At 40.7% G+C, this 24,480-nt stretch overlaps 1 protein-coding gene across 1 annotated transcript in view; it reads left to right on the forward strand.

The window, feature by feature from the left end:
• Positions 1-24,480, forward strand: part of FHOD3 (formin homology 2 domain containing 3) — a 341,206-nt gene that overhangs the window by 276,199 nt on the left and 40,527 nt on the right. Inside the window, exons 15-18 of the mRNA XM_010008354.1 lie at positions 2,980-3,285; positions 7,038-7,927; positions 16,155-16,313; positions 21,425-21,607. Of these exons, the coding sequence (XP_010006656.1) occupies positions 2,980-3,285; positions 7,038-7,927; positions 16,155-16,313; positions 21,425-21,607 (1,538 nt within the window). The remainder of the gene's footprint in view (positions 1-2,979; positions 3,286-7,037; positions 7,928-16,154; positions 16,314-21,424; positions 21,608-24,480) is intronic.

Here is a 24,480-nt window from a genome sequence, read left to right on the forward strand (position 1 = left end):
AGGAATGCCTTCTTTCCTGATGATGCTTTTTGATACAACCATGCTTGCTTCCCTGAGTCTTTGTGCTCTCCACCAGCAGAAGTCTGAAGACAGGGAACACAGCTTAGTCTGTTATTTAACTCTTCTGCCACCTGCAGTGTTGCCACTCAAGAGCAGTATTTTGTCTGTTGTAAAGATCCAGTGGACACTGGATTGAAAATTCCAGCTCCTTTCAAATAGGCCACCACCAAGCATTCGCTGAAAATTGTATTTTTTAACATCTTAGGAGTTCTCAGGAGTACCTGCCCTGTGGATTACACAATGCAACTGCAAGTGAGGGACACACATCTGACTAGCAGACTGATTCCTGTTCTTACATCTGCCATCAAAATGGTTCCAAAGAATGTTTATCACTGTGCTGATAGGCACTTGACATATATAAATACCTATGAAATAATATATATAATGTACGTATTATATACATAGGCCGGCTTTGTTCTCTGGCTAGTGTTTTCTGACTGATTTGATTTTGGAACTGCTTTTTAAGAGAAGTGCTACTGGACTTAGCTTAGTATTCGTAAGTTATTTGGCTTATTGGTGAATTGTTTACTACTATCCCCAAAGATAGAGACTGTCAAAATGAGTGTCAGCATCTCCCTGTTTTGTTCAAGAAATTCTTGGATGTTGATTCTTTTTTAACTCAAAAGAGGAGCCTGTGTCAGTATATTGCTCTTGTCTCTTTGTTAAGTCTTAGATTCTGCTAAGATACTGCATCTATTATGTGCAGAATATTTTTTGTTTGAAGAGTTTCCCCTGACTTTATCCATTTGAATCTTCAGTGTAGCCTCATGATGACAAAGATGCCATAAGCATTAGGAGTCCTGGACACATTTTAGTCAGCTTCTTTCTCCTGAGCTATTGGAGTTGACCTTTTTGATCATTACCTGACAGCTTTTGTTTTAGAGAGAAACATCTAAAATTCATACAAAACTATGACGAATTGATGAATTTGTATATACAGACCGTTGCAGTGTGGCAAGCTCAGAATCTTCCATGCTGCAGTACCATGTTAGCTCCAAGAACTCTGGAAGGACTCCTAAGCTTTCATCTCAGTTATATTCAAACCTTGGCTTGATTTTAAAATGCTCTTGTGCTATACCTACACACTGACAGCTGTGGTCTGAAACACACCACTGGGATTCAGAGTGTCTGCCAACTTCTTGCCAGCACTCTATAATTTTGATTTTCTCATAGGCAGGGTAAGGTCGTAGGTAAGGTACATTTAGAGGCACATGGAATGTGCAAAGCTGCTCAAATATCCAATATTAGACTTATAGATGCTGTCTGTGTAGCAGAGGGAGAAAGGTAAGCTTCTAATTGGGAGTGTTTTAAAACATCTAAGAGACATTTGAGGGACTATGGGCTATATATTAAACATATGTGGAAATTTCTTTTACGTAAGTGTATTATATTTGCATGTCTGGTTATTTGACTAACTACACATTTGAAATCAACTGTGAAAGTGTAGAAGCTTAGCTCCACTGAAATCAGTGGCAAAAAAATAATTTGCAGTTTTGTATGCTTAAATTACAGGAAATGAAGTAGAATAATGTGGCACTGAAGATGCATTACTGAAAGCTAGTTTAAAAACATGTTATTGTAAAGATAGGCATAGGCATTGTTCAAAATCATTGTTCTTTGTCTGGATGTCTCAGAAATTAGGATAGGCACACAATATGAAATGGTGTTAGGAAAACATTTTGACCTTCATTATTTTGGACCATACTTTCTCAGGATAAATCTATTTGCCTGCTCCCTAGGGGACTGAAATGTTTGAATTGCATTCCAGTGCAATACTTTCTTCTTTCAAAGATTCACGTAGTTCTTGCAGAAAGTCTCATCACATAGTACTCAATCCAAAGACCATGGACAAGTCCCGAAGGTTCCTTTGCAATATGGTAGTGAAAAGTAGTTAACAGAGGGAGGAAAGAAGTATTAATTAATCATTGTAGTTCAGCCACCAAAACAAGATTTAGTACAGAGGGAATTTGGGGAGTGTGCAGAACTAACACGCATGCCCATCTTGCATGGCCATTTCAGTTTTTCAGAAGTTTGTGAGCTGCTTGGTGTGAATATGTGTGGATGCTCTTCAGTTTCTTTGCAGCAGGCAGAGAATATTTGCATGTGAAGATCTGCTGGTTTCTGAAAAACATGAAGCTGAATGAATTTTCCTGTCAGGGATAAAGCAGGGAAGAAACAATCAAGTGTTCTGTCAGCAGTATTTGCAATGTGCCAACCGATAAAAAAGCTCATCATGTGCCAACCAATTGGAAACGAAATGTGTGCCATATGTCAAGCAGTTGGGAACTTTGTTTGGTTTTGATGTGGCTATTCTGAAGAAAATGTGCATGAAAAAAGCATATGTTTTTTGTCAGCCGAATGTGTGACAGTGCCATTTCCAGACTGTGCCATTCAACTGTGTTAATGAAACTAATATTTGTATTTTTTTCGTTGAATTATTCCTCATCAGGTGAAAAAAGAATTCTTCCAGAACCCAAAGAAAATTCTACCAAAACCCACCATCTCCCTCCTTTTTGTTTGTCTAAAGAAAAAATAAAATAAAAAAAATCTCTTCCTTCCTGGCTCTGTCTAGGCACTGAGTTGTCAATGTCATGCTCGTGTGGGATGCCCATTTTCTGCGGATTTGCTCAAATCCTTGTGTGAGTCCAACACTCCAGCTGTGGAAGTATGTATAAAAACAGTGGATTGGCTCCAGACAGCAAGTGAGGGGCTTTGCCAGGCCACTCTCATGTGCAATGTTGTCGTCGCACAACATTCATCAGTCGGTTGCTCCTAATGTTCTGCATGCCATGGACTTGCTTTTTATTTTCTTTCCATAAGGCACTTGTACAACTTCCACGTCGCTCCCGTTTAGAGGGGTGAGCCTGAGGCAACTCCATCATTAAGTGAATCTCTTTCTCCCGTTGTTCTCTCCACCAGTGAGTGCCAGTGAACCCGAACCAGAGACAGAGACAGAACCAGAACCAGACCCAGAGCAGGAGGCTGAGGCCGAGCAGGGAACGGAGACACCCAAGGAAATAGAGGCTACAGAGGTGGGACCAGAGAGTGAGGTGGAGCAAGGACCAGAGAGAGAGCCAGAAGAAAGTGCAATACTCAGTGAAAAAGAGAGGCAGAATGAGGAAGTGAATGAAAAAGACAACTGCTCTGCATCCAGCATATCCTCAGCAAGCAGCACTTTAGAGAGGGAAGAGAGAGAGGACAAGTTAACCAGTGACAATGAAACTGGTAAAGTGAAGCTTTTTCAACAATGAAGGGTTTCTGGTGGGGAAAAAATGTTAAATTAGCAGCTCTCTTTTGTTAATTAGCTAACAAACCCTTTGCTTCTCTCTAAGACTATCATCACTGTGGCCAGATCCATTTCCATTCTCTGCTTGCAAATCCACAAACTCTGATGGGGTTTCTATGTTTGAGGGACAGTAAGGCCTTGATGAAATAAGACTCAGCACCATTTTCTTCCCCTAAGTTTATTGTATTAACTGTCAAATCATTGTGTGGCAGTGACTTGCATCTGTAGCTCCCAGATAATTTATTTGAGTTTTCTACACATAAAACAATGAGAGGAGGGTCCCTGTTGGTGTGGTTTGTCATGAGATTCCAGATACCTATTCTCATGCTGTTAGCTTTCAGCAGAAGATGAAAAACAGGGATGAGAACAGGGATGTTTGTTCCTTCCTTCAGTTTCCTCTCTTGATTAGACTTCAGATAGCAGGGAGAGATACATAGGAACTGCTGAAGATAGGTTTGGGCTGTGGCCATCCTTAGCTTGTGTGGAGGAGGCACATGAAATAGACCTTGTGTGGAAAATACCAGTTCTGTAGTGAACCAGTGGTTCTGGTCTGATATGCCACCAGGCACCTGTAAAGGGTAGCCCAGCCTGGAAGACACCTGAAGAACCAGTTTTCTGCCTGGAAAAATAATGACAACCAGAGCTTGACATGCAGCCCAGGTATGAAAGGCAGATTTTGGTCTCTGTTGATTAATTACTCTTTTCTACTTTTTTGTAGAGAGGTAAGGGAATGTAATGTAATTAGAGCATTTGGCTTCCATGTCTTCTTAGAGTGGAACAGCAGAGTGCATTTTCTTAAGCTTTAAAATTATAGATAAGAAAACAAAAATTGCTTCACAGTGTGAAATAGTCTTGTTCTTTCCTGAGAAAAGAGGGATGATACCGAATTACAAGGGTTACCTCACAGGCATAAACTGTCAGATTGAACTATTCATGTTTAAACCTTCACTTTTTTGTTTTACTTTTTTTTCCTGGAAAGCATTAAATTAATTTTAGTATAAATCTTAAGAGCTATCTTCTTTCCAACCAGCACCAAGACTGAGTTACTTAGAATGCTATTGTGCGCTCAAATACTGTAGGAAAGGGAGGGGAGTTATGACAGATGAAGGTTGCCTTTACACTGTTGCATGGTTTAGGTGCAAGTAAAGGAGAACAGGTTGCAGGTTTTTTTCCCTCATCTTGTCTGCTGCTAACCTATTACCACTCTAATTAAAGTGCTTATGTACTTTTTGTTAAAAACTAAGAAATGTACCCTGTTAATGAAAAAGGAAAGTCTTAAAATTTACCTACATTACCAATAAACCAAAGATTTATTGGGCTGTGCTATGTGGGAGGTCTCATGTAGAGAGTTGTTTGCTCTCTAGTAGGTAAGGGGATTTGGAAAGCAAATGAGAGAGCTTTCTTCAGCAGCTCTCACATTTCCAACAAGCAATTTGCCATTTATGAGGTGGCCCATCTGCCCAGATACATTGACAAAGTAATGAAAATTTTGGTTCTGGCTCCTCCCTAATTAGCTGTCCTTCTGAATTTGTCTTCCAACAAATGTTGTTTCTCTCATGGTATTCCAAAGCTTCACCTGTGGAGAAGAAGGCAGAAGAGGCCACCAAGGTAGCAAGAGGCTTCACAGCAGTGATCTTTGATTAGCTAAGGCAGATGGAAGCAGACATGGGAACTCCAAATTAGAGATTGGGTCTGGGATAATTTTGAAGAGCAGTTTTGAAAAGGGATTAAATCCTGGAGGATCCCAGCTGGTGAAACTGAGAGAGGGTAGGTCTTGTAGTACGATTTGTAGGAGGGGTCGTGGGAGTGATCTTGAACATCTCTGAAGGAAAGGCTAGGAGTAGGGGGACTTCAGCTGGGTAAAAACTATGCTGTGGGAAGGATTTGTCTAGTGAAACTACCTTAGGGACAAACCTGAGACACTACCTCAGGTCACAAATCTTTTGATTGAGAAAGCAATCCCATGGATAAAGTCTGAGGAAAAATAAACAGGTAATGGAAGCAGCCAAGCCTTCTGCAGAAAAGTAGAAGGAAATGGCTTTGGAGGTTGTATCCATAAAAAAAGTATTTATTTTCTGCTGGTGTGAAGCCTCTGGACTAATTTTAAAATGTGGCTTAGAGGTTGATCTGAATAGAAGGGAGAGTCACAGCTGTCCATATGCTTGTGCTGTGAGACCGGTCCTACATTTTAACATGATGTAATTTTAAAAGGGCAGGGAGGAATTGTGGCACACTAGATGTGGATCTCATGGTGGGGAGAACTTCTCAGACCAGAGGGCTAGATATCCTGGTAAGAGAGAAAGTGTTGATGAAGGAAACAGTAAAAGATATTTAAAACTCTAAAGTGTTGAAAAAGGTGAGAGTATAAGGGCAGAAACAAAGATTAAAAGGAAATCTAAGAGAAAAGACAACTGGCCGGTATAAAAGAGAATCTTTACCACAAGAGGCCAAAAGGAAAGCAGGCTAGCAAGGCCAGCAAAATAAGATGTGTTTAAGAAACAGAGTTTATAAAAATATATATTAATAAAATGTGTAAAGACTGTGTGGAACAGAAGGAATCCCATGCAGGAAATACAGTAAGTGTGAAGAATTCTCTGTACCCATGCTTATTCACTTAATCTGATGCCCACTGGAAAAAGAAGCACCATAATTTTTAGACACACTATCCACATTGGTTAGCAGTATTATATTCAGAGAAATTCAGTCGAAGAGATGCTGACATAATTTATTTTTACAATTTGACAGCTATAGTTTGTTATTTATGTTGCTGTCTCAAACATGGTATTTTGCAGATTATTTTTGAGAAAAGCAAAAGTCAGAAAGATGAAGCTTGATTACAGTGGCATGTTAAACTATTGTGATGTGGGTAAAAAGCCATTGGGCTTACAATGCCATCATCTATGGCATTGTACATACAATGCCATACAGGGAGAGTAACAGTGGATAATGACCAGTATTTTCAAAAATCTCTTAGAAAAGGTGCTCATATTCCTAGAAATAACTTCAAAAATCTTGTATATGCTTATCCCCACCGAGTTGCCCTGAAATCTGTACCCTTCCTATGCTGCCTGCTCTGGGATTGAAATAGCCTATGTTGTGAAGATGGCCCGTATACCCAGCTGGGAGGTCTGAGGAACAGCCAGATGTGAAAGCTGTCCTCCCCTAGCCAGCAGGGAGGAAGGTGGAGGAGTGAGCAGTGACTTGTTGACCTTGATGTCAGGAACGGAAAATCTCTTTTATAAGGAAGATAAGGGGTGATTCCAGTTTATGGCCAGGTGAAAAGTACAATGAAAACCTGTTTTGTGCCATTGTCGTGATATTTAAGGCCCATTCCAGATTAGTAAAGATTCTGAGCATTTATGCACTGCATAAAATGAACTGATGTAGTAAGTACAAAGTGAAACTTGACAGATTTCAGGAGAAACCTGAAACTTGAAATCCTGACAGTTATATAGGTCCTCCTTGGCTACAATTACTATTTTCTGCTCCCATTCCTTTTTTGAGAATTACTTCCAGCCCATCAGGGTTGGGCCATATATCATCACTGACACTTATTTTAAAATTTTCAAAGCTACAGCTTATCCAGTTTCAGACTGTTTGTGCATGTGTCCCCCAGATTTTTGTCTGGTGAGCTGAAGAGTGTTCTTGGTGCACCCTTTGACTCTTGCCATCTCTGTGTGTGTGATTGCAGGTCCATGGTCACAGACCATTCAGGATGCTGGTGTGAATGAGCAGTGCAGCAACATCCTCAACAACAAGCGTTTTATGCTGGACATGTTGTATGCGCATAACAAAAAGCCCAAGGATGAAGAGGAGAAGGAGCTGGAGGCGAAGGAGGAAAAGAAGGAGACGGAGGAAAGCAAGGAGTCACTCACTAGCCTAGCCAGTAGGATTTCAATCCTTCAGGCCACGAAGCAGGCCAAAGATGAAAGTGTCAAAAAGATGGAGATCAGAAATCTGGACAACCAAGGCAGTGTGAAAGCCTTTGCAGAAAAGTTCAACAGTGGTGAGCTGGCCAATGGGACAGCCATGCCTGAAGATGAAATCAGTGAACAGGTTCTCGAGAAAACACCAACACAGCCAAAGAAGGAATCTGACTACATCTGGGATCAGCTCATGGCTAATCCTAGAGAACTTAAAATCAAAGACATGGATTTTACAGACTTGGGGGAGGAGGATGATGTAGATGTGTTGGACATGGATATGGGTCCTGGGGACTCCCTTGTTCCCCCTCCTCCACCTCCACCTTCTTTTCTGGGTTTGCCTCCTCCACCACCTCCCCCACTGTTTGGATGTCCACCTCCACCTCCACCCTCTGCTAATTTATTGGCTCCTCCTCCGCTGTTCAGCAGTCCTCAGGGTTTAGGGTCACCCCAGGTTTCTAGGGGTCAGCCAGCATTTATAAAGAAGAAGAAAACCATCCGTCTGTTTTGGAACGAGGTACGGCCTTTTGAGTGGCAGTGTAAAAACAACAAACGCTGCAGAGAATTCCTGTGGTCGAAACTGGAACCCATTAAGGTGGACACTTCCAAACTGGAGCATCTCTTTGAGTCTAAATCCAAGGAACTGCCTGTCACAAAGGTACAACCCGTATTCAGCTTGCTATTATTTTGCTATTGTATTGGTATTCATTCTGACTTGGATCTAGGTGATTTATGTTGTTTATATGAAAAACAGTGGAAATTGCTGGATATGTTTCTAGCTTGGCCTATGACGGAAGATATTCCATGGTCTGAAACTAGAAGATGAGGCTAGGCTGGTGTACGTGCCAAGCTGCCCTCATATATCAGGTTTGCCACTTTGGGGATCTCTTTTCAGGTGGGGGATACCAACAAATTTTACATTAGGTTGTTCATAGCTGAGTGCCAAACGAGGTACTGAAATCTAAAATATTCGCTGTTACAGTTATTTAAAGGTCACAGGGTGATGATTCATATCTGTATATTTAACAGTTCTTCACTTTTTAATACCTTCCTGATCGTTTTGTAAAAAGGTTAGAATATCAAACTGGATCTGTTGCAAGAAGCCTACACATGTGCTTTATTCTGCAGGATCAGTTTATGAGTTGGACTGAGTTTACTGCTACGGTCTGCAGGGGTGTTGGGGTTTTGTTTTATGCTGGTGAACAGGCCTATTTTAAATCCTTAATTTGTACAAGGTAGCCATCAAAATTTTAGGATAGAAGCTGGCCCAGGAAGTACCTCTGTAGCTAGAATTACCTCTTCTATAGGAGCATAGTTATAAAATAAATAAAATAAAAGGCTCGTGACATGGCTGTTTAACATTAGACTCAACAACAAAGGGCAGTCTTTTATAGTTAAATTTAGTAGGAATTTGAAGTAGCATAAAAACAGTTATTAGCTCAAACATTTATTTTTCATGGCTACATACACTCTTTTTCTTCTAAGCAGAATAATCAGTAGCAGGAAAATAATGGTTTTTTTCCAGTTAAATGCTACTAAAAGATGTCCATCTCTGTTATTTAAAAAAAAAATAATCTGCTTTTATGTTTACTGTGGGTGCCTATGTTTTCTAGTGACATAAAAACCAGCCCATTTGACCAGTAAGTTACAGAATCATAGAAAGTTTGAAAGGGACCTTAAAGATCATCAGGTTCAACCTCCCTGCTATGGGGAGGGGGCACCTCACACTAGACCAGGCTGCACAAGCCTCATCCAACCTGGCTTTGAACACCTCCAGGGAGGGAACAACCACAACCTCCCGTGGTAACCTATTCCAGCACCTTACTGCCCTCATGGAGAATAATTTCTTCCTGATGTCTAACCTAAATTTCCCCTCTTTCAGTTTAAAACCATCACCCCTTGTCCTGTTACTGCCCTCTCTGGTGAAAAGCCCCTCCCCGGCTTTCCTGTAGCCCCTTCAAGTACTGGAAGGTGCTATAAGGTCTCCCTGGAGCCTTCTCTTCTCTAGGCTGAACAGCCACAACTCTCTCAGCCTGTCTTCATAGCAGAGGTGCTCCAGCCTTGGATCATCTTGGTGGCCCTTCCCTGGACCCTCTCTAACAGCTCCATGTCTTTCCTGTGCTGAGGGCCCCAGAACGGTACACAGTATTCCAGGTGTGGTCTCACCAGAGCAGAGCAGAGGGGCAGAATCACCTCCCTGGCCCTGCTGGCCACGCTTCTTTTGATGCAACCCAGGATGGGATTGGCTCTCTGGGCTCCAGCACACACTGGTGGCTTATGTTGAGCTTCTCATCTACTGATACCCCCAAGTCCTTCTCCTCAGAACTGCTCTCCAGCCATTCTCCCCCCAGCTTGTATTTGTGCCTGGGGTTGTGCCAACCCAGGTGCAGGACCCTGCTCTTCGCCTTGTTGAACTTCATGAGGTTGGCACTGGCCAACTTCTCCAGCCTGTCAAGGTCCCTCTGGATGGCATCCCTTCCCTCCAGGGTGTTAACTACTACCACACAACTTGGTATCATCAGCAAACTTGCTGAGGATACACTTAATCCCACTGTCCATGTCTCCAACAAAGATGTTAAACAGCACTGGTCCCAATTCTGACCCCTGGGAATGCCACTCGTCACCTGCCTCCATTTGGACACTGACCCATTGACCACAACTCTCTGGGTGCAGCCATCCAGCCAATTACTTATGCATCTAGTGGTCCATCTGTCAAATCCATGCCTTGTCAGTTTGGAGACCAGGATGTCATGTGGGACAGTGTCAAATGCTCTGCACAAATCCAAGTAGATGACATAAGTTGCTCTGCCATTATCCACCATGTCTGTAGCCTTGTCATAGAAGGCCACCAAATTGGTCAGGCACAATTTGCCTTTTGTGAAGCTATACTGGCTGTCACCTCCTTATTTTGCATGTGCCTTAGCAGATTTTCCAAGAGGATCTGCTCAATGACCTTGCCAGGCACAGAGGTGAGACTGACCAGCCTGTAGTTCCCTGGGTCTTCCTTTTTCCCCTTTTTAAAAACAGGGGCTATGTTCCCTTTTTTCTCATCACTGGGAACCTCACCAGACTGCCATGACCTCTCAAATATGATGGAAAGAGGCTTAACAACTGCATCCACCAGCTCCCTCAGGACCCATGGATGGACCCCATCAGGTCCCATAGGCTTGTGCACCTTCAGGTTCTTTAGATGATCATGAACCTGTTCTCCTAAAGTAGGGGTGCTTCATTCTCCCAGTCCCTGCTTTCACCTGCTGCGGCCTTTGCTATGAGGCTGGAACACTTGCTAGAGAAGACTGATGGAAAGAAGTCATTGAGAACCTCAGCCTTCTTGATGTCCTGTGTAGCTAAGTGTCCCATTTCCTTCAGGAGAAGGCCTGCATTTTCCTTACTTTACTTGAATATTTTACTTCTCTTTGGCTGGCAAAATTTGTCATATATATGTTATGCATCATGTATGTTACTGTTTGCTCTTAATCTGGGGAAACTTGATGTCTCGCTGTTAAAGTCGTCCATGTCACTTGTCTAGGTTATAAACTCAAAATAGTAATTCTTGGCCAGGCGAAAACACTGCAATTTGAGAGTCAGTCCCCCCATGAAGTACCTAGCAAGCAACAGATACATAATGATATGGCTCATGCATAGATCTTACTGCTGCTGTTCTTAGCTGATTTTTTTGTAACACAGATGCCTATAGATCTGAAACTTACGGTATAGCAGCTCTAAAAACCCATTCAGCTGATCATTCATTTAACCATTACTGAGATTAATTTCTCTGTCTAATTCTTTTGCTGGTGACATCATGGTGTGTTACTCCTCATCTCTCTCCCTGTACATGCAAATCTACCACAGATGGTTCATAGATGGAAGGAATGAGAGCATTTTCGTATTGCCATAAAACATTTAATTCCTCAAATTGAATGTGGAATTATTATATACTTGCCATTTCCAAAGTTTAGCTTTGTACTAAGTGCCAGTATTGTAATAGATCAGTCTGGCTGATTTTTAATCATTATTCTCACCCAGAAATTTTGATAAAATTGTTGGAATTCTGATTTGTTTACTTTTCTGGTCATTTATTATGCACGTTCCAAAACTACCTTTGGCCCTTTCCTCTCCCCTTCTCCTCACACTTGCTTTCCAGACCTGCCTGATGCTTTGGCACAGGTTTTGGCTTCTGACTGGAAGATGAGTGAGCAGGTTTCTTTGAAATTAGTGCAAGTCTGAGGAAAGATTTAGGTGACTGCTTTCCTCTTGGCGACTAATAACTGCTCTCTGCATGAGACTTTATAATTTTGGCTCTGCTTCCACCCTGTCCCATAACACAGACATAGAAGTCTCGTTGTCTCTGTAGAGAAGACAATAGTGACCAAGGATTACCATAGTAGAGATTTACTCAGCCTCTGAGTGAATCTTCCAGGACAGGAGATGGTCCTTAGATCAAGTGAGAGTGAGAATAATTAAGCAGACCACTGAATCTGTAAAAGACTTGAGGTTTGGTATGAAGATTGCACTCAAATTAGGACAGCTCTCGCTTTTTCCAGACTGCTTGGTTTATTTCCAGGGAGTACATTCCCCGTTGTGTCTAGTTTTGTGTCCAATGGCTGCAATCCAAGCCAGGTTTATTCTATAATATCGTAAAGTCTGACTCACAGCTCAGTTGGTTCAGCTGAAAAAAAGCACAGAGCAACAAATCAAAAGTCAAATCTCCACGTTCCATAGCAATAGATGGAAGCAGGTGCATGGAAAAGGAACAGTCCAGAAGGATGAGAGGAGAAGCAAAGTCAGGGTGTGTAGTGGGGGCTTGGCTCTGTGTTGTGCATATGCTCTTTCATGCAGCTGTAACCAATTTTACTCCCATTTCTAATCCTTCACTGTGATTTCCACAACACACAGCTATAAACAGCTACTTCCTGGCTCATGAGAAGTTTTTCATTAAATACAATAGACTGCAATAAAATAAAGTGGATTTTAAATTGTAGGATATAATATAAGAGCTTGGGCAGGGGGGGCCAGGCTAGGAGGGGACATTCTTGGTTTTAGGAAAACTTATGTCCCACTGGACTACATACACATTGATTGTAGTTAATGGAGCACCTTTAGTGGAAGAGTGCTTATTTTCTGGATTAGAATACCACAACATTCTGTTTGCAAATAGAAAGAGAATGATCAGATGTCCCCTCCAAGCCAGTCTAGAATTCCTTTCCTTCTCACCAGCCAAACAAAGCAGGTATTTTGGCAAAGTGTTTATTTTTCTGTGAAGAGAAATTAAAACACACAAACACTACTGAATCAAACGGTGTTGTTCAGCCCTTCTGCCATCCACTTGCTTTTGCATGTCATTTGGAAGTATTCTTTTTCTGTATTTCATCTGTACCCCTTGGGACATAGTGATGATCCATCATGTGCCCACAGACATAAAAACTAGTAGGATTGAAAAATTAAGAGACATGTTTTCAGGTCCACATATCTATACGTGCCTAGAAACATATCTTTTTGAAAACATCTGTTGCAATTTGAATAAATGCCAAGGCAAGTCATAAAGGTGGACCAGAATTTCTGAAAAAGATTGCGTGTCACAGACAAAGCCAGTGGCAGCTGAGAGATTCCATTTTAAATCCTCAGTGCTAAATTCTTCCTAATTGAGACAGAAATTTAAAAAATTTTCCAATTTTCTCCCACTCTTAAGAGAATGCCCTGTTTTCCTCCGTACTGTTGATGCAATTTAAATGCAGGAGTTATTTCTAATTTGATGCTCATATATAATTATTTATTTATATGATGACTGGAAAAACAATACAAACATCTCTGCTTCCCTTGTTAATTAAAGCAATGAGTTACGTTTTGGACTATGTGCTTATCAGACTACAGATCACAATCTGTGGGATAGTGACTTTTTTTCACTAACCTGTCTTGACTACCCAGCCTTCAGTAGAGGCCACAGAATCTGGCTTGCTGAGTCTTGTAAAGATCTAAATTCACCATAATTGTTAATATGTTGCAGGAATGTTTGTTTCCCACAAATTAAACCACCTGATATATTTGTATTTTATAATTAATTTTGTATTTACATTTAATAATGCAATATACAGCAGTGCAGGGTTTACATCACATAGTGACACATTAAAATATAGAATCAAGTGCAGTAGTGCACTGTTCCCTCAAGCATTTGAAGTCATTCTTCATTTATGAACTTATAAAACAGAATCTGAAATCACCTAATATTGTAATAGAAGTTAATAGTTGCAGCTTATTTTAACAGTCAGACGCTAACACATGTGCAATTTCATTGCAGACAAAAAGGAATTATTTTCCAAGCGGTAGGGTAATAAAGTTCATAGTAATAAAACTTTTCTCTTTTCTTTGTCCTTTTATTTATTTGGAAAGTTTTTCTTAGTAACTCAGCCATCGTCCCCAGAATGGATTTAAAATCTCTTTTGCTCCTGTTTTTTAAAAGAGTTATTTACTCCAAATTTTTATTCCCCATATGCAGTTACAGCTCTGGAAAATACCTATGTACTTAAATCCCCTACACAGCTCATCTGTCTTTCATAAGTCATCACTAAGGAGAGAGGGCACTGTTGCAATCTCAGTCATCCTAGTGGTTAGCATCATATGTCCCTCAAATGAATATGTCTCTCTTGTCAAACTTTGCCTAAAAACAGAGCTGCAGATCTGAGGCTTACTTAACCATACCGCATGTGGGAAGCCTAAATTTAACTCCTTTCCCCCAGCCTTTTCCCTTCTGCATAAATTCTCTGGAGCTGTGTAATTCTGTGCTGTGAAGAACAAGGTAAAAAGTGGTGGTTTAAAAAAGGCTTAGTGCGATACAGACTCAAGAGGAAGCAGTCTCTGGTGAACCTTGCTTGTTTTTATGTGGTCTTGGCCACTAACTGTGGTCCTGAAAATGTGATTAATGGCCCTGGAAGTAAAAATTACTGCTTTTAAGGAGAAGTTGCATCTTTCATCCTTAGGATAGCTCCCCAAGAAAAAGAGGATTCCCTTACTCAGGGTAGTGAAAGTTCAAGGAGGCTTCAGGGATGCTTTTAAGGTATTAAGGAGAGAGCTGTTATGACAGAACAGGCATCTAAAAATTGAAAACAAATGTTATCTTTGATCTCCTAAAATGTATCCTGTTTACTGCAAAAATGTTGTTTCTTTTTAAGTTGTAAGAAACCCACCCCTCTCATTGTTTTCACACTTGCATCATACCATGTTAATAGGATGGAACAACCATGGTGGTGCATACATGCTGGGCTATGCCAGAAAACAGCATCTTTGTAATGCTCTAACTGCATTCCCATTATGGGCCGATCCACAGCTGGAGGTACTTTGATAAAAGCATATTTATTACTTTAGGCAGTTCTTCCAATGCAGAAGCAGCATGTAGACCTGGTAGTAGGGCATTTTTTGACTCAGTGGTGGCTGTGGTACAGAACCAAAGGAAGTGGAGAACAAAGCCTTGTGGTCTGAAAAGCAATCCTGAGCACAGATCAAGACTGGGGCAGTAAGAGTCTCCTCCTGGACTCCCCCCAAGAGACGCAAGAGGCACATCTGCAGTAGACATCACAGAAGATTCTCTATTCTGAACAGCTGTATGGGCTGACACATGCAGCCTGGAAAGAGGGGATTGCTTAGTCTCTCTCTTGGCCCCTTTGAGGTGCATCTGTGCTTGAGGCTGCTGTTGCCACAGCCACTAACCACAGTCTAGGTAACAGGCTCTACAGGGAGGTCACAGCCTACTCTGCGCTGAAACATGATTTTATGTGAAGTGTGTCTTTGCTTGCTTGTATCAATGTGCTGGTCCTGTCCTCCTGTGATTGGCAGCATCCCCCAGTCCATCTGTGATCGGGCAAAGGAAGGGAAACAGAGAAAAGGTGTTTCCAAAGTTCATCTCTATGGAGAGGGAGGAAAAATCCCTGTGTATGAGGAGCAGAGGCCTCTCCTCTTGCAGCTGCAGGGTATATAGCATATGTAGTTGCCAAAGAGGCACCTTTTGGCATGGGGGAGAGGGAGAATGAGAGGCATGCTGAGGTGTAAAGGCAAAGACCGTGTTCAACAATGTATTATGCCATATAAATAGTTTGTGAGTCACCTTGCCCTGTTGGTTCATATTTTGCCACTATGAGGATGGGGAGAGAGAGAAAGAAATTTCTTGGGTATTCTCTGGAATGGAATTTAAACCATACGTTGTTAGTTCTTTGTGCTTTCATTATTATTTATAATGCAGTTTATAATGAAGGTAAAATCCAAAGATTATGTCTAGTCTCAAATACCACTTCAAAGAAAGGAAAAAGGTTGATCTGCACCTGTGAAGGGCTTGGCTCACATGTCATGCACAGCAAGGTAGTATACCCTTCCTCTGTCAGCCAGACACAGGAGAGTGCTGTCATGCAGGTGAGAACCAACCTTCCTGTTTCCCAGCCAGAGAGGGTCAGTGGCCACTCTGGCTTGATGCATCCAAGAGGGAATTGAGCCCCAGAGCCCACGGGCTACCTGACTGCAGACCCACTGGCCATGCACTGGCTGGTTCTTCCACAAGGCAGAGCTCTCACCTGGCAGAGGCAGCTTCAGACTTTTTTAGACTGACTACTGCCCTGAACTGCAGCATCTCCAGCCCCCATGGTGTCTCCTGCATCTCAGGCTATCTCAGCTTTGCACAGCATCTGAAACTGTGTTCAGCTCTCTGGTTAAATTCTGGCAGCCCGTGCTGACAACAGCAAGGCTGTTGTAGAAGAATTCAGCTATTTTGGATGGCTATAAATGCATTAGATTTACATTCAGTGTCGGCACCTCTACGTAGGGGAAGTGAATAGTGAAAGGAGTGACTTTTTCTTTATAAAACAGACTGGAGAAATAATATTCTTTTTCTCTTCTCTACCAAGAAAACTGCTGCAGACGGAAAGCGACAGGAGATCATTGTCTTGGACTCAAAACGAAGCAACGCTATTAATATTGGCTTGACTGTGTTGCCCCCTCCCCGAACTATCAAGACTGCTATTTTGAACTTTGACGAATATGCCTTAAACAAGGAAGGAATAGAGGTAAGAAAGAGCAGCTGATGTCTTCAAGTCTGCATTTTCAATGTTTCTTTTTTTTTTTTTTTATCTTGCATGTGATACTGGCCTGGCTTTCCACTGGATAGGGAAAAGGGGATGTATTATATCATAAATGAGAGCTGAAACTCGTCAAATTAATGTAAAGTGCTCAGAAGCATGTAGTATTCACCTGAGTTTTGGCATACTAGGTAAAGGGTCGATTTCTCTGCTGTATTTGTCTCTAAGTTTGAGTAATGGCAGTGCTAAATCCTGTCAAGATTTTTGGTGTGTTATCTGTTCCTCTGGAACTTGACTGAAATACTGTGAGCAGCAAGAATAGGCAGTGAGTTACTAGGGCTGATGGAACTGGTACATGGTTTAATAAAGTTCATGCCCAGCTAGGTGTTGGAATCATTCTAGATTGTATATCTAATGGAAAACAAATACAGTGACTAGTTCTGCTTAAAATAGCATTTCTATGTTGCTGTTGTTTGAAAAAAAAAAACAGTTGGTATAAAGATTTCAGATGATGTAAGTTTTACCATTACATGTTTGACTTTGCAGATACTTATGCCGAGGTCCAAGATGAGCTCTGTTTATTTTTTTTTTAATCAAAACATTTTCTTCTATGAAGTGTGAAGAGAAGCCTGCAGCTCCCCTGTTTTTTTTCATTGTGTATTAATTTCAAATATTTTTTTTTATATAGTTATTTATTTGTATATTTCTTTTTAATAAGCCTACATCACGTAGTAGGAGTAATCTGCACAACTACAAATCTCAAGCAGTGGCTGAGCTGCAGAGGTCATGCATTGATTCACAGTCACCTTTCAGTGGTTTGGCACTGCGTTTCATGATTTCCCCCTTTCCACCTTCAGTATGCTGACTGCAGAAGAAAATGAGAAAAGCTGGCTGGAATGAAAATGCAGTTGCCGGCAGTTACGTGCAAGAGAAATACTTAAGGGAGAAGATCATTCCAGCTAGCACGCAAGCCCTGATTTATCCCTACTAGAATATAGTATTCTATACAATATAGTTTCTTCTCCAAGCCATCATACTTATTTGCTATATACATACCTTATTCATACCTTACTTATATATACATACCTTTCAAGGGCATGTAGTGATAGGACAAGGGGGAATATTTTTAGACTGGAAGAGGGGAGATTTAGATATTAGGAAAAAATTATTTAGTGTGAGGGTGGTAAGACACTGAGACAGGTTGTCCAGGGAGGCTGTGGATGCCCTGGAAGTTTTCAAGGCCAGATTGGATGGGGCTTTAAGCCACCTGGTGTAGTGAGAGGTGTTGCTGTCCGTGGCAAGGGAGGTGGAACTAGATGATATTTCAGGTCCCTTCCAACCTAAACCATTCTATTATTCTGTGGTTCTGTATTATTGACAAATAAGGCTAAAAACATATTTTTTCATGACCCAGCCTCAGTACCCATCACTGCAGTTTGCAATACTAAGCTTTAAAGTGTTGCAGAGAAGTACCCCTCCTGCTGGTTAGATCTCAGTGCTTTAGGCAGTGTTTCCATACAAACTCCACCATAAAATGACAGATAAAAAAGGATACATCTTTCTTATCTTCCATGTATTGTCTCTTTGGAATTGAGTCCTTCTTAGCAGAAGTTCAGCTGCTCTGCACAGCTCACCCTTTCCATTGCCAACATTTGTAGCTGGGCTGTCCATCTGCCAACCACCTGTGGTGTCCACAGTTGTGAGTGCCTTGTACTACCACATACTCCTTTGGGTGGCCTTTCCATTAGCTGCCAGAAACCCTGCATTCTGCTGATTGCTGCTCTGCTTGTGCTGTTTGTTAGTAATCCATGCTTTTTAACTTCAAATATGTAACTAAGTTAAAATTATGCGTATATTTTAAAATCCTTTATACTTAAGTATGTTGTGCATTTTAGGCCATGTGTTTGAAGTGATTAGGCACCGCTGCACTGTGAAAAAGTGCAGAAAATGGGGCATCATTCTAGAAAGGCAGATGTAGTCCATTTAGTATGCAGAGCAGGCACTGTTAGAAACGTATTTTCAAAGGAAGGCACAATGTGAGTCTGTAAACATGCATCAATCCAACTAAAACGTTTTTTGCCACCTTACATTTGCCAAGGTGGTTGTGTTTTTCTTTCTTTGAAAGCTTGGCATTCCTTGTGTTCAAACAATTCAGAGCTCACTATGGGATAAAAAGCTGCCTGCTTAGCATGAATGAGGGCTTTCTGTGAGCTAAGCAGAAGAGGCAAGCTTAAAATCCTGGCATCTCTTTTTAATGAAGTGTATCGGGGCAACTGCAAGAACAAAGTCTACCAAACCAGTCCTTGGTGCTTATCTTTAGTAAAGGAAATGAATGGATCCCTCTGTAAAGTGCTTCTCAGTCAGGGAACACAGATCAAAATAAAATTACACCAAAGAGTATGATTAATTTAGCAGAGTAAAACTGGGATAATGCTATGAGGAAGTTAGGTGAGTTGCTTCATGCTTTGCAATATAACTTTGTGATGCTGCACAATATTACATTGCATTGGTAGGTATAGCTTTCAGTAGAACTATTTGAAATTTAAAAACTCACCAAATATGCTAGGACCTCTATACCCACATTTGTTGAGTGCTTTGTAGTCCATGTATCTGGAGTGGCTAGGTAGCCCTAAGATATAAAAAAGGGGTAAGAAATAGAGAGCCTGGTGTTAACAAGGCACATGGTGAGCTGTATAAATAAAAAACAAAATTAGATTTTGGAAACGATTGAGGTATTTGTATTTTTGTTCTGAGACAAAGACAGGGCTTTCAGAAGCAGGGGTGATCCTCAGCAGCTGGCACCACAATTACAGGCTCTTTCGCTTGGCATTCTCTGTTTCACATACTACAGTACACAGCACAGCAGCCTTGCAGTACTTGGACTCAAATGCTTTTTGTCATCTCCATCTGCCTTGTGATGTTTACATAAAGCCCAAGGAGGAGAAGAGTCCCTTTGGAAATAAAGCTTACTGTTTCAATGCTCTCTTTAAAATGCCTGAAAGCAGTGCAAAAGCTCTGGAGTGAAGGCCCTGTACCACCACAAAATACTTGTGGGATCCCTGCGTAACTGCCAAAAGCCCTAGTTATTTGTAGGAAGCCATTGAGAATAATGCTGAAGTGTTAGCCTTCAAAAATGCATCAGAAGCATTTTTACATCCATCACATGGCTACTGCTTAACTCGCCTTGTATGGAAGTTCATATAATCCTATTTGCAAGCTGCCCTGCTTCAGGGCAGGGTGTTGGCTTCTTCTTGTTTTTTGAAGAGCGGAGTAGGCACTAGGAGGCCTGACTTCTTCAAAGGGCACTCTGCAAAACAGTTCTTCTTACAAGTTTCAGACTCAGTCTCTCTTTTTCATTAGATGAGTATTGGTTAAGCACTGAGAAATGCCCTGAAGCAGCTATGTATAAATTTCCAGTTTGATGATAGGTGTGACTGAAGTTACAGATTTCAGCTTGGATGGATGGATGGGTGGATGGATGGATAGCACAAAATGAATAGACAAATGCTATCAGTCAGAACAGGTGTACATCAGAGTATTTTCCAGTCACTGACAGAGGAAGGAAAAGCACCAGAGTGTATTGCAGTATTTTCCTCCTCTTCTTTTTTCCTTAGGGTACTGATTTACTAAGGTAGAAACTTGCAGTGTCCAAGCAAGTAGGCTTTTTATTTATTTATATATTTTTAACTGAAAGCAGAGCCAACATTAACAGAAAGAAATACTTCTTTATGTTTACAGAAGTTAGTATAAGAAGATGGACAGCAATACAAATGGAGAGGCTGAAATTAAATAAGTCCCAGTTCAACAAATTGGACATTATTTGATTGCTTAACCCTTATTCTTTGCCAGATTGACCAAAAAACGTCCCTTGCTCTCCACGCTTATAGCTCCAGCACTGTGCAAGGAGCCAGATGAATTATCAGTACTGGAAGGGGGCAGATGTGCTACTTTGATGAATTGGCTATGTCCAGTGCTGGAACAAGGCTGTAGTTTGGATTGGCAGGTCTGATAGCTCTTTGGCTGTATTTCTATTATTCCCTCCTCCCCTCCACAACATCCTCTGTCATTATAGAAGGCTAAAGCAAAAACATGTCATTCCTCAGATGACTAAACATTAGTTGTGTTGAAAATCTACTACTTTGTTTTAATGAGGCATGGATCAGCAGGGTAAAAACCTCCACTTATCTGATGCTTTATGTTATTTTGCTTTTCTTTTTCATTTTGAAATGCATTTGTTATGTTAAAAACTAATTAAGAAGCAATACCTCAGACAGCAGTACTTTGAGAAGGACAGTTGCCATGTGTGTGAATAAGCATGTAAAATCTAAGACTTTTGAGCCGTACTGACAGCAGAAATGAAAAATATTGAAATCCTTTTTCATCAATATTTTAGACTTTTCAGATCAAAAGAAAAAAAGGCTGTATGTTATGCAATGCTTAATGCAACTTTAAAGTCAATGCCTGTTCCTTTGGAAGTTGTCCTCATTTTGAGTGAGATTTTTGGGATTCACCTAATAGGCTGCAATAGTTGTCAGGTTTCCTGAAAAAAAGCCTACACAGACTGAACAAAAAATAATACATTATGAGAAGAGCAAGGTATGGGAGACCTCAAATTATTCCTATGCGCTGGAAATTTTTTAGATACTGAAGCTAAAAGGGACCTGCTCTCTATTCTGACCTGCTGTAAATCACAGGCCGAAATATTTCACTCATTCTTCCCTCACTTCCATATGTACTCTACAGAAAGATGACGAGTTTTGACTTAAACATGAAGGCTGAGGAGAGAAGCCCTCATCAGTCTTCTTCCTGTGTCTCCCTGAGCTTTTCTAGACTTGATTGACGCTATCTACTGAGTACAAATATAAAGAAAAAAAGCATTTTAATACAGAAGTGTTTTTCAACAAACTGCAGATGTTTGAGACAGCAGGCCTGTTTTGCTTTCTTCTGCTTTGGGTTCATTCTTGGTTATTACAATGCTGTCCTAATTTACCAGCCAGACCTGAGGACTTTTTTTGTCACTGCTGTGAAGTCACCCAAGTCCAGCTCATTCTCACCTCTTGGACCCATGCCCAATGCTGTCCTCTTCTCTCCCTTCACAGAAAATCCTGACCATGATCCCGACCGAGGAGGAGAAGCAAAAGATCCAGGAGGCGCAGCTGGCGAACCCTGATGTTCCCCTGGGCAGTGCTGAGCAGTTCCTTCTCACCCTCTCCTCCATCAGTGAACTCTCTGCCAGGCTCCAGCTCTGGGCTTTCAAGATGGACTACGAAATAGTGGAAAAGGTGAGGGGAAAACAGGGAGGCAGGGGTGGAGACTCTGCTGAGGCTTTGCTTAATCTTTTCCTGACCTTGTCATTATATGAGTGCATATTTTGAGGAAACAGTAAATGGGTCGCTTTTGTGTCGGTGGCCAACCAGGAAACAGCTAAAATGATCCTTCATAATCTTTTCCTTCTATAAAAGAAAATTAGAGATTATGTCTTCCTTCCTCTAATTAGGTAGTAATGACATTGGAACAAAGAAGAGACCTAAATCCTTACCACATCTTCTCCAGATGTTGTTATGCAGGAAGTTCTTACTTCTGAGCAGTAAGAATTTTTCTTTGAATGAAGATTGACTGAGGAGAACAGTATTCAGCCTTTCATTTTTAATTAAATATTGATCTTTAATCCATTTGAATGAAGGAAAGCACTATCCATTAAAGTTATTGCTGATTATAACTCTCTCTTAAGTTATAAACAAAATATAAGACATCCTTCAGGGGTGCTCTTTTCAGTTCAGTCACAGTTGTTGCCTCCTTATTCATGGATAGCATTTATTCAGAGAACACTATAATTGGGTTGTCATGTATAATGAATCACAGACAAAAAATTTCAAAATGACTGCATATAGTTTTGGTGCATAGGTGAAGCAGAATGAAACTGTGTAGACGATTTCAGCTACTTGATGACATTTACAAGCTCTCAGGAATATCAGCGCAGGAACCTTCTTCTGTCTGTGCCTCTGGTGTATATCCCTTGCATTGAGGATACTCTTCAGGCAGCTCTCTCCTGTATATATTAATTTATCTGTATCTGTGCACATATGTGCATATTAAAAAATGGGTGTAACTTTGTTTGATACAGATTTTGAGAAGTGGTACATGCTTCTGAAAATGCCTTCTGTTTACCTAGCTGTAGTTCTTTAGCAAGTTATATGACAGTGGATTGATTTGCAAGTGATGCTGTCAAGATTACTCAACCTCTGCTTAATTTTCTTAGATTTGAGAAAATGCAACGAGTAATACTCAATATTTTTTAATAGTTTTGTTTTAGGCATTTACATTTCTAAAATGTAAAACATAAAATACTTATATCTGCCCTGAATACTGTTATACCAGTTTTTTGGTTTTTTTTTCACTCTGGTACAGCCATTTATTCTGCTTTGAAGTTACCACAAGGCTAAAATTGTTCCTTTCATGTGAGCTGAGTTAGCTGTAGCTCGTAATCTATGTCTATACCTAGACTTGCTAGCTTCTTCTTAAACAAAAAGTAACATTTGGAGCACAGCTAAAAGCTGAAGAAGTTCTAATAGTTTTTCTGTTGCTGGGCCTGTAATGTTTACACCACAAAGTTAATGAATTGCTAGCTAAAATCCATGTAGAATGGATGTTAGTATAAAATGTCTCAAATACCTAAGACATTCAAAGAAGCAATACCTGGAGTGAAGAGAGGACCAAGATTTTTATGCCTGTTGAAAGGTAGATAAGCCTAAGTACTATACTTAACCATAAAATGGTACAGGAAATAACATTATAACTGATGAAGTAAGAGGAGTGTGTGGTAAGAAGCCTAGCAGACAAATGCAGGTCTGTCAGTCAGCTTGAGTCTTATTTGGGTGAAGAGGAAGATATGGGATCAGACATCAGAGGTACAAGACATACATTACTGTTACTTCCATAAGGCTGGAAGTTTTAGATGGTCCATGATATCAACAGTGTGCAATAACCCGAGTTGTTGATGTAAGGCTGGAATTCTCATTCACAAGACTCTTGCTAATCAGCTGAGAATATAGTGTTGCCTAAGTTGGTCTTAGCTCCATCTCTGACCACCTGAAAGAAAAACAGTATAAAATTCCTCAGGAGAAGGGTTAAATGAGATGTTGTTCCTGTTTGTAGAAAAGCTTTCCAGGAGTAATCAAGGAAGTAATCTCTCTTGGCTTGAACGTAATTAACTAAAGCAAGCCATGGTACATTTATAGGGAGCAGCCTTGGACTGTGAGGGGCTGAACTGGGTGAATGAATACTCATTCTTTGCTGTTTACAGAAAATAAAAAAAGGAAAGCCCTCCAAAATATCTGTCCAATAAAGTCTTGGGTATTTTGGCCTCTCTCCTCTGAAGTATAAATGACTTGGCTTACTGTGCAATCTCTGAATTTGTCTCAAATTTGCTGCATTATTTTCTTCTTAAGAGATAAATTGTTCCGTAGTGACTAGAAATGTATGTTTCCTTTATCTTTGTGCTCTTATTTATGGTAAAATATCACTACAATTGTTGATGATCCATTGTCTTTCTCCAGGAAAGCAAAGTTCTCAGCTATTTTGCCTCTTGGTCTAAAATAACAGCTTAATTTTGGCTCCCTGGCTCTTAAAGAGTGTAATAAATTGGGAAAAGAACGCTGCTCATGGTTTCTTAGGATGGCATTTGGAGGTAGAAGCAATGTGAACTGTTGCTGTGCATACAAAATAAATAACCCTGAGCCTCACACAAAGACACAGAAATAAGCTCAGCCAACTCAGTTACCCTCTCTCTCTTCCTTTGAACTTTCTGGTGTAGTTCACTTCCTGAGGTAATGGCAAAAGAATTTATGTTTTCAGGCCTTATCAGTTTACATACCTATGCTCAGATAACGTGCGTGGATGGAAGATGCATTAAGTTAAAAGACTAAAATGGGAACACTTGTAAAGCTGGATGTTTGCAGTGGTTGGTTTTTTCAGTTTTAAAATCACATGAGCACAAAACTGTATCTAAACCTCAGAGGTGGCCATCATTTGAAGAAAGCATTAGGGTCAGGCTATGAATGTCAAGTCAGCCAGGGTTCTAACTTTTCTTTCTTTGGTTTATGAATATCAGAAAAAGTAGCTACAGAAGTTTTTTATCACTTGGGGCAGGGGGGGG

The sequence above is a fragment of the Chaetura pelagica genome, unplaced genomic scaffold (assembly GCF_000747805.2).
Source record: "Chaetura pelagica isolate M959 unplaced genomic scaffold, ChaPel_1.0 scaffold71, whole genome shotgun sequence".
NCBI classification, from domain to species: Eukaryota; Metazoa; Chordata; class Aves; order Apodiformes; family Apodidae; genus Chaetura; species Chaetura pelagica.